The 11,515-nt window shown below is 47.3% G+C and overlaps 1 protein-coding gene across 1 annotated transcript in view; it reads right to left on the minus strand.

The window, feature by feature from the left end:
- The window catches only part of USP12 (ubiquitin specific peptidase 12), a 55,445-nt gene extending 54,791 nt beyond the window's left edge, over positions 1-654 (minus strand). The window contains exon 1 of the mRNA XM_073662466.1: positions 503-654. Within this exon, the coding sequence (XP_073518567.1) occupies positions 503-550 (48 nt within the window). The 5' untranslated portion in view covers positions 551-654. The remainder of the gene's footprint in view (positions 1-502) is intronic.
- Positions 655-11,515: the final 10,861 nt, after the last annotated feature.

Consider the following 11,515-nt stretch of genomic DNA (forward strand, 5'->3'; position numbering starts at 1 on the left):
CTTCAAAATCCCCATAAAGAAAATAAACGTGGTGTGAACGGTCCCCTACACGCCGGCCTCCGATTTCGGTCCCTGCGGTGCGAGGGTCCCAAAACTTATTTCCAGATGGGGTGTTACTAGCCACCCTAGGAGATGGGCAGACCCCCATATGAGCCCACCTGACAGAGGAGGACAAGTGAAGGACGTGTGTACAGGACATGTGCAGTACAGGCTGCTGCACCTGCACCGGGCACCACAGCCCCTGTGCACAGCTGTGTACAGCGCCACCTGCAGCTCCACCTGTGTGCGGTGCCAGCTGCGGGCACGGGGCAGGACACTGTACAACTTCCCCCAGCACTCAGCCTGGCAGCCACAGGCCGCACTGCATCCCCGGCCTCTCGTACGGCCCCACACCGCAGAGCAGGAGCCCCGGCCCGCAGCAGCAGCACACGGAGCCCCCCGGCACTGCGCCCCTGCACACAGCGCCCTCCCGCACAGCCGGCGGCCGGCCCCGCTCACCTACCATGGTACAGATAGAAGCGATCCTGGAGACTGTCATTAGGATTTCCATCCGCCCGGCGCCATCTTCACCCTTATCACCGCCAGCAGACAGGCCGGAGCCGCGCGCCCCCGACACCGCGAGCACGAGCACCCAGGGCGCGGCCCCGACAGCCGGCAGAGGAAGGAGGGACAGAAATGGGGGGTCCGTGTGTAATGCAGGGGGATACGTGTGTAATATAGGGGGTCCTTGTGTAATACGGGGATACGTGTATAATATAGGGGTGTCCGTGTGTAATATAGGGGGATACGTGTGTGTAATATAGGGGGATACGTGTGTGTAATATAGGGGGGGTCCGTGTTTAATACAGGGGGATACGTGTGTAATGTAGGGGGGATCCGTGTGTAATACAGGGGGATACGTGTGTAATATAGGGAGTCCATGTGTAATATAGGGGGGTCCGTGTGTAATATAGGGGGGTCCATGTGTAATATAGGGGGGTCCGTGTGTAATATAGGGGGGTCCGTGTGTAATATAGGGGGGTCCGTGTGTAATATAGGGGGGTCCGTGTGTAATGCTGGGGGATACGTGTGTAATATAGGGGGGTCCGTGTGTAATACAGGGAGATACTTGTGTAATATAGGGGGGTCTGTGTGTAATACTGGGGGGTCCTTGTGTAATATAGGGGGGTCCGTGTGTAATACAGGGAGATACTTGTGTAATATAGGGGGGTCCGTGTGTAATACTGGGGGGTCCTTGTGTAATATAGGGGGTCCGTGTGTAATACTGGGGGGTCCGTGTGTAATATAGTGGGATCCATGTGTAATACTGAGGGGTCCGTGTGTAATATAGAGGGGTCTGTGTGTAATACTGTGGGGTCCGTGTGTAATACTGTGGGGTCCGTGTGTAATACAGGGGGATCCGTGTGTAATACAGGGGGGTCCGTGTGTAATATAGGGGGATCCATGTGTAATACTGTGGGGTCCGTGAGTAATACTGTGGGGGGACGTGTGTAATTTGGGGGTCCGTGTGTAATACTGGGGGTCCGTGTGTAATACTGGGGGGTACGTGTGTAATATAGGGGGATCCGTGTGTAATATAGGGGGATCCGTGTGTAATACTGGGGGGTCTGTGTGTAATACTGGGGGTCTGTGTGTAATACTGGGGGGTCCGAGTAATATAGGGGGGTCCTTGTGTAATTCTGGGGGGTCCGTGTGTAATATAGGGGGATCCATGTGTAATACTGGGGGGTCCGTGTGTAATACTGGGGGGTCCGAGTAATATAGGGGGGTCCGTGTGTAATTCTGGGGGGTCCGTGTGTAATATAGGGGGATCCATGTGTAATACTGGGGGGTCCGTGTGTAATACTGGGGGGTCCGAGTAATATAGGGGGGTCCGTGTGTAATTCTGGGGGGTCCGTGTGTAATATAGGGGGATCCATGTGTATTACTGTGGGGTCAGTGTGTAATACAGGGGGGAACGTGTGTAATACTGGTGGGTCCGTGTGTAATATAGGGGGATCCGTGTGTAATATAGGGGGATCCGTGTGTAATACTGTGGAGTCCGTGTGTAATATAGGGGGTTCCATGTGTAATACTGTGGGGTCCGTGTGGGGTCCGTGTGTAATATAGGGGGGTCCGTGTGTAATACTATAGGGTCAGTGTGTAATATAGGGGGGTCCGTGTGTAATTCTGGGGGGTCCGTGTGTAATATAGGGGGATCCATATGTAATACTGTGGGGTCCGTGTGTAATATAGGGAGATCCATGTGTAATTCTGGGGGGTCCGTGTGTAATACTGGGGGGTCCGTGTGTAATACTGGGGGGTCCGTGTGTAATATAGGGGGATCCGTGTGTAATACTGGGGGGTCCGTGTGTAATACTGTGGGGGGACGTGTGTAATACAGGGGGATACTTGTGTAATTTGGGGGTCCGTGTGTAATACTGGGGGTCCGTGTGTAATATAGGGGGATCCATGTGTAATACTTTGGGGTCCGTGTGTAATACTGGAGGGTCCGTGTGTAATACTGGAGGGTCCGTCTGTAATATAAGGGGATCCGTGTGTAATACTGTGGGGTCTGTGTGTAATACTGGGGGGTCCGAGTAATATAGGGGGGTCCGTGTGTAATATAGGGGGATCCATGTGTAATACTGGGGGGTCCGTGTGTAATACTGGGGGGTCTGTGTGTAATACTGGGGGGTCCGAGTAATATTGGGGGGTCCGTGTGTAATATAGGGGGATCCATGTGTAATACTGTGGGGTCCGTGTGTAATATAGGGGGATCCATGTGTATTACTGTGGGGTCAGTGTGTAATACAGGGGGGAACGTGTGTAATACTGGTGAGTCCGTGTGTAATATAGGGGGATCCGTGTGTAATACTGTAGGGTCAGTGTGTAATATAGGGGGGTCCGTGTGTAATTCTGGGGGGTCCGTGTGTAATATAGGGGGATCCATATGTAATACTGTGGGGTCCGTGTGTAATATAGGGAGATCCATGTGTAATTCTGGGGGGTCCGTGTGTAATATAGGGGGATCCATGTGTAATACTGTGGGGTCCGTGTGGGGTCCGTGTGTAATATAGGGGGGTCCGTGTGTAATACTGTAGGGTCAGTGTGTAATTCTGGGGGGTCCGTGTGTAATATAGGGGGATCCATATGTAATACTGTGTGGTCCGTGTGTAATATAGGGAGATCCATGTGTAATTCTGGGAGGTCCGTGTGTAATTCTGGGGGGTCCGTGTGTAATATAGGGGGATCCATGTGTAATACTGTGGGGTCCGTGTGTAATATAGGGGGATCCATGTGTAGTACTGTGGGGTCCGTGTGTAATATAGGGGGATCCATGTGTAATACTGGGGGGTCAGTGTGTAATATAGGGGGGTCCGTGTGTAATTCTGGGGGGTCCGTGTGCAATATAGGGGGATCCATGTGAAATACTGTGGGGTCCGTGTGTAATATAGGGGGATACATGTGGAATACTGTGGGGTCCGTGTGTAATACTGGGGGGTCCGTGTGTAATACTGGGGGGTCCGTGTGTAATATAGGGGGGTCTGTGTGTAATATAGGAGGATCCGTGTGTAATATAGGAGGATCCGTGTGTAATTCTGGGGGGTCCGTGTGTAATACTGTGGGGTCCGTGTGTAATATAGGGGGATCCATGTGTAATACTGTGGGGTCCGTATGTAATATAGGAGGGGTCCGTGTGTAATACTGTGGGATCCGTGTGTAATATAGGGGGATCCATGTGTAATACTATGGGGTCCATGTGTGATACTGGGGGGTCCGTGTGTAATATAGGGGGAACCATGTGTAATACTGTGGGGTCCGTGTGTAATATAGGGGGATCCATGTGTATTACTGTGGGGTCCGTGTGTAATACAGGGGGGGTATGTGTGTAATACTGGGGGGTCCGTGTGTAATACTGGGGGGCCCGTGTGTAATATAGGGGATATGTGTGCAACATAGAGGGGTATGTGTGTAATATAGGGGAATCCGTGTGTAATACAGGGAGGTACGCATGTAATACAGGGTATAAGGGTGCAATATAGAGGGGTATGTGTGTAATACATGGTACATATGTGATACAGGGGGGGTACGTGTGTAATACAGGGGTGTTCACATCTTTTTTTCCTCTTCCTCTAATCCAGAGGTCCCCAACCGCCGGTCCGCGGACCAGGACCGGGCCGTTGGGGTTTTTCAGCCGGTCCGCGGCGCCGCTGACAGCTAGCTCCGCGGCCCTGCGCCTGGTCAGAGCTCGCTCTGTGTGGATTTATAATGTTTTCTGCCATAGCCGTGACAGCTCGCAGCTCCCGGCAGAGAACATTATGCAGGACGGGGTGGGGCGTCGGGCGGGTCTTAGTGACGCAGCCCTCCACAGCACAGCATGGTACCTGTTGTACGTCACGGGGCGGGTCTTAGTGACGCGGCCCTCCTGCACAGCATGGTGTGTTCCTGACGGGGTGGGGCGGCAGGCTCTCCTCACTGACACGCCCCCGGCAGAACATGTTATGTGGGGCGTGCTGGGGCAGCAGACTGGCTTCAGTGACGCGGCTCCCGGTACCGGTGTTCAGTGTGTAGCGCTGCTAAGCAGCAGCGCTGTATACACTGACGCTCAATGTACAATGCTGCTACTTAGCAGCGCTGTACACCGAGGTCCCGCCAGCATCCTCCCCATACAGCTCCACCCCTCCATAACCCCACCCCCTTATGACCAAAGCCCCGCCCCTGCCCCCACCCCCACCGGGCCATGGAAAACTGGTCTTGCTTAAAGCCGGTCCCTGGTGCAAAAAAGGTTGGGGACCTCTGATCTAATCCATCCACTTGAACGAGTTTTGTTCATCAAGCGGACCACAGTAGGAAAATAAACATTGCTGTGAATAGCCCCATATCATACAATGTGTTACTTTTTATTCAGTATTTTAAAGTAAAAACATGAACTCTTTTTCTCTGGTTTCTTTTATTTTGTGACATGTTTCACATTAGTGTTTTCACATAGTTTTTCCTGGATTTTTTAAGTCCTGTAGAGCGGCCTATGGGAATAGCTCAGTACCCCGAGCACGCCGCGTTTTGAATCCTTTGTACATTGTGCAGTTTACATTTCTCTGTAGATCTTAATGTAACATTTGCCCGCAGCAGTTTTTGTTTAAAAAAAAAAAAAGTCATAAAATATTTGTCTTTTTTTTGTACGCTGTGTGTGAGACAAATAATACCTGTCCACAGCCAAGAATACTGGTGTCAACACATTAGCAGCAATAAATGTGAACTCTAAAATAATGTTAAAGGGGCTCTCCACTGTTGGACATGCTCTTTAATATTACTCCCCAGGTCCAGTGCTGATTGGACCAGGGATGGTACTGCAGCCGGGGGACAGGAGGTTTTGGACACCGGAAAACCCCTTCAATGCTCTAAGGTGCTGCATAAATTGCCTATGATTCGGTCATCAGCATGAATCAATAGAGGGTTGTCTAGTAGTGAACAACCCCTTTAATTAGCCAAAATCTGTACAAACTTCTCCATATTCCAAAAAATAACATATGCATCAATACAAATGCATAACTCCGAACCGTCCTGGATCCAGCTGGACATTCCTGGATCTCAGAAGCTGATTTCACGGTTTCCCTGGCTGAGCCTTGTACTTTTGGTAGCCTCGGGGACTTGGTCTGCAGATAGTTATCTGATCGGCAGGATTGTGAAGACACCGACCCCCAACAATCCAATATTAATAGTCTATGCTATGGAGAGGCCATTACTATTATAGTCCTGAACCCCTCCCCCCTTACATGGTACCTGATGGGCAATATTTTTAGCTACGGCATCCCCATTTATGCCCACTAGGTGGTTAATCTGGGTTGGCCATTTAGGGTAAAGCAAAACTGGTCACCTGCCCAGTAACATGAGAGCGGGGTTATCATGTGTCAGTAAATCACAGGTGAATTACACCTTAGGAAACCTCTCTTTCCCAGCAGCCTATTTCAGTGAAGCTCTTACTCCCTTTTTGGCGCTGTGCTGAACCTTCCTTATTTTTTGGCTTTGCCAAAGCGATTTAGTTGCTTTATTGAGCATGTGGCCTCCTGATTACAGGAATCGACCTGGGTCTTGTTTTACTGCACTTCACTGCAATCTTTTCTGCGGGTATGTGCAAATTTTATTTATTTTACTCACTTATATAGCGCCATTAAATCCACAGCGCTTTACAGACATTATGGGCACTGTCCCCATTGGGGCTCACAATCTACATTCCCTATCAGTATGTCTATGGAGTGCGGGAGGAAACTGGAGAACCCGGAGGAAACCCACGCAAACACAGGGAGAAGATACAAACTCCTTGCAGATGTTGGTGGGATTTTAACCCAGGACCCCAGCACAGAAAGGCTACATTGCTAACCACTGAGCCACCATACAGTGATAACCACTGAGCCACGTGCTGCCCACATGACATTTTAAGGAGGACAAACCATCCCAATTTTTCAAGAAGTTGCTACAAGAAACGTATGTGTTTTGTTTCCTGAAACGTCTTAGCCTTTATTTGGGCTGTTTCCTGAGCGCTTTTTCAACTATTTTAACCGCTGGTGGGTTTTTCCAGCTTTTTTGTAACATCTTTTTTATTTTTTTTTTTAACTCCATTAAACATTGAAGAAAGGACTAGTGGGGATTTTTAGGCAAAAATGCTGACAAAATGCTCAAAAAGGCACCCAAACAGGAACGTGAAGCGGTTAAATGACGTTCAAAAGACTGAACATGTGAACACCTTGTCGTTTTTATATGAAAATGAATATGTTCCTTTTTTTTTTTTTAAGCACTTTCTTGGTGCTTTTTCAGGCGGTATTGGGGAGGACCAGCATTTAATTACGGAATGAACGCTTGTTCATTTGTAGGCTCAATTTCATCTAATGTGTATGGCAGCTTTATGTTAAGTTCCCACGATGAGTTTTTGATGTTGCGTATTTTCGCTGTGCAAAAAAAAAACACTGCGTCTTACCCTAAATCCCAATATGCTAGAACTGTATGTTCATACGTGGCATTTTTTTCTATGTATTTGGTGCATAAAAACAGGCAGCGCGGTTCCAGCATAATCAATGACATATCTAAAATTTCATGCACACACCGTGGGTTTGTTTTTTTGGAGCTTATTTTGATCCCTGCTGTATTTTTACTAAGATCCAGCATGTTAATTAATTCAGCGTTTGTGCAGCGCTTTTCACCCATTAAAATCCGTGCATAAAATGTGTATTGTACACGTTGTTTTTGCTGCCGCCAATCTGGTTTTTGGGGAAGAAAAAAAACATTGCACAAACGCAACATGTGAACATACTCTATAGAAATCTCGTGTCCACTGTGATTTTTTTTAACTTTTCATTATGCAACATCTCAATTTCTGTTGTGAGTACGCTCAGTTTTATCTGCCGATTTTCCCCACAAGGCTATGTTCCCATGAGGAGATTTTGGTAAGTTTTTAATGTTGCAGATTTTCTGCACCTATAAAGTAAATTAGGTTACTGTGTTGTTTTTTTATTCATTTTTATTGTGATTCATGTCTCTTGTTGGTACGTCATCTTTTAATTGTAGTTGCTTTTTTTTTTTTATACTTCCTGGTATTTGGCTTTGACAGTTTTATTGATACAGTCCTGTGTTGATTACATGCTTTTTTGATCCGTTTCTGCTGCAGAAACGCACTAAAAATACAACTGTGTTTTTTACCTGCGGATTTTCCGCATCTAGTAAGTCTATAGGAAAAATCTGCACATAAAGCTCAGCGTACTCGCACGATAAATTGACATGTCACCGATCTGAAACAGATTGCAACTCAGTTCACGCAACTAACCTAATTTAGGTGCAGAAATGCAAAATCTGTAACCTCAAAAACTCACCAAATCCTCATACTGGGAATGTAGCCTTACTTAGAGCACGTACCCATTCATTTTATGCCTTTATGTTGGAGCTTTGAAATCAGGATTTTTAACTTGATACTGATAATAAAATAATAAATGACCCCTGGCTATATCTGTCACCATAGCATGATCAGGGGACGACACACATGCATCATCACCATTGCAATTGTTATGGATTCCAATTGTCGCGGCAACGGGAAGCGCCAATGTCACTTCTGTATCCAGACTGGTAAGACGGCTCTATATAACCCCCATCATCCACTGTACGCATTTATCAGGCAGGTTTTCTACTCATGGTTCTCTCACCGCAAATACGGGGTCATATTTCCCACATATCTGATAATAGAGGATGAAATATAATTCCTAACTCCAGCATATCAGCCGCCATTGTCGTGCATTGAGCAGATATGGCTCCCTGATGGCTCACTCATTGTACTTCCCTGATGAGGCAGTGAATTGCTCCTCTCTGGTCGTCAGTGTGAACACGGCTTTACGTTTGGGAGGGCTACATCAGTGTTAATCATGCCGGCCCTTATAGGGTGGCAGACATGATGAATGTTTGGGAGGTTCCCATGGTAACCACTGCAGCGAGGGGAGTAGAAATATGTGTGTAATACAGGGGATATGTGTGTAAGAGGAACATAGAGGAACTGAGATTATGCCCCCACAAATAGACCACTGTATAATGCACAGATGAGGGGATTCCTCGTTATGGGGGTTTCCTGCTCCAGCTATTATAGGCGGGTCCTAAATGGGGAAGCTCTCTATGATGGGGGTGGGGAATTTTCCTGAGGGGTCGTATCAATAGGTTAAAATCCAATTTACCATAGTATTATAATTGAATATTTTATTACTTATTGAGCAGATTTAGCTATGCTGACTCGTTGTCATTTAATGCCGCAGAATCGGGTAATGAAAAACCACCTTTAGATTTGAGCCTATCCAATCATATTATTCCCCCAAGATTAGCACTATGGTGGAGGATGTCTGGTTTTTAGTCCCTACTGCCACCATATTATTAACTTAAGAGGGGCAATGCTTATGGAGGATATGAGGGAAACAGATGCCATCTGAGCAACAGTCCTCTCCGATATGTGGCCAGCATTGTAGACCGATACATTAGGATATAGACGCTAGACTGCACACATCACTCACACTGTCTGGACTTCTCAACAAACATGGGATGTCTATGGTCCACCATTAGTGGAAATCCATGGCAAGTCTACGGTCCACCAACAGTCGAAATCCATGGCTTGTCTACGGTCCACCATCAGTGGAAATCCATGGCTTGTCTACGGTCCACCATCAGTGGAAATCCATGGCTTGTCTACGGTCCACCATCAGTGGAAATCCATGGCTTGTCTACGTTCCACCATCAGTGGAAATCCATGGCTTGTCTACGGTCCACCATCAGTGGAAATCCATGGCTTGTCTACGGTCCACCATCAGTGGAAATCCATGGCTTGTCTACGGTCCACCATCAGTGGAAATCCATGGCTTGTCTACGGTCCACCATCAGTGGAAATCCATGGCATATCTACGGTCCACCATGAGTGGACATCCATGGCATGTCTACGGTCCACCATGAGTGGACATCCATAGCATGTCTACGGTCCACCATGAGTGGACATCCATAGCATGTCTACGGTCCACCATGAGTGGACATCCATAGCATGTCTACGGTCCACCATGAGTGGACATCCATAGCATGTCTACGGTCCACCATGAGTGGACATCCATGGCTTGTCTACGGTCCACCATCAGTGGAAATCCATGGCTTGTCTACGGTCCACCATCAGTGGAAATCCATGGCTTGTCTACGGTCCACCATCAGTGGAAATCCATGGCTTGTCTACGGTCCACCATCAGTGGAAATCCATGGCATATCTACGGTCCACCATGAGTGGACATCCATGGCATGTCTACGGTCCACCATGAGTGGACATCCATAGCATGTCTACGGTCCACCATGAGTGGACATCCATAGCATGTCTACGGTCCACCATGAGTGGACATCCATAGCATGTCTACGGTCCACCATGAGTGGACATCCATAGCATGTCTACGGTCCACCATGAGTGGACATCCATAGCATGTCTACGGTCCACCATGAGTGGACATCCATGGCTTGTCTACGGTCCACCATGAGTGGACATCCATGGCTTGTCTACGGTCCACCATGAGTGGACATCCATGGCTTGTCTACGGTCCACCATCAGTGGAAATAAGCATCGGACATATTAGATTTCATCATGAACCTTTGTTACTACAGGACATAAGACCTACCAGGAGTGTTTTTCAACAGTTAACATAGACCTTTGTCCCCTCATTGGTAATTATTGCTACGCAAATACCTATACATAGGGAAATTATACATTTTCTAGCCCTGAGCCACTTTGTCTTCTTTAGACAAAGTACTAAAGAAATCTATGCTAAACTTCACTACAATGAAGACAGCGGTCCTAGTAATAGCCCAGACCGAGGAAGAGCTGCTGATATCAAGATATTACAAAAAAACTATCAGGAGTTTTTTACCTGCCGTATGCATCTCCGATTACTTAGCCCCCGGCAACTTGGGCCACTATCACCATTTATGTTTTAATGGTCCGTGCACTGTGGAGAGCTTTGTACTCTTCCTTCTGTAGATAATCGTGTACAAGAGAGAGATTGCCGTTTTGCAAAAGATAAAAAAACGCCTTTAGCTTTGGTGCCAAATTTTGACACCCAGGACAAAAGTGTTTGTTTCCCTCTCCACAGTATTTCCATGACCTTTGGGTCCATACTATACCCTTTATCAACCGTGGAGATTTCGCCACCCAGTAGCAAAGAAAATGAGACCAATCAGGAATAGGCCAACTATCTCCATGGCCCCCAAAACAAGCACATGGCTGGATGGTATGAATACCATGGATAACGTTTTTCCTTGTGGCCAGTGACATGCCAGTGTAAAGAGACTTATAGGCCATGCAATGCTCCTCTGGGAAATTAAATATGCAAACTGTTTCTTCAAAGAGGACTTGAACTCTAATTTCACCTACTGGAAGTGGCAATCTTAAAACTCAATATCGATCATTTAATGAACCTTGCCATATGACTTAGGATTAAAGCCAAACCAGAATCTCAATTTACAGACGTGTTTCGGGGTGTTGCCCCTCCTCAGTGCAAATCATATAAGTCTCTTACCCTGTCATGTCACTCTTCACAAGGCAAAATATTACTCCATAGACCAGTCACAGGCCCTTTATACAGCCAAATCAGATCTCATGCTTTGCACTAAGGAAGAGAAGGAAGGTGGGGGGAGGGACACTCCACGAAACAGGTGTCTGCAAATTGAGTTTCTGGTCTTGGCTTTTATCGTAAGTCATGTGACAAGGCTCGTTAAAGGGTCGATATTTACTTTTAGGATTGCTACTTCCAATAGGTGGCGCTAGAATTCATGTCCTCTTCCTCTCTGAAATGACAGTTTGCATACCATGGATAAAACACATATTATAGAGGACGTGAGGGAAGAGAGCAGTCAGACAGATAACTTAAGCTGGCCATTCATGAGACAGTTGTTAGTCCAAGATGTCTTCAGCCAACGGCCATCTGTCCAGGCCGAGATCTCGTGTTTTTAACAGGGAGAGGAGAAAGATGATGCCAGATGCTTC

This window comes from Phyllobates terribilis, unplaced genomic scaffold (genome assembly GCF_046119375.1).
Source record: "Phyllobates terribilis strain yellow unplaced genomic scaffold, ASM4611937v1 Scaffold_2__4_contigs__length_985480577, whole genome shotgun sequence".
Taxonomy (NCBI): domain Eukaryota; kingdom Metazoa; phylum Chordata; class Amphibia; order Anura; family Dendrobatidae; genus Phyllobates; species Phyllobates terribilis.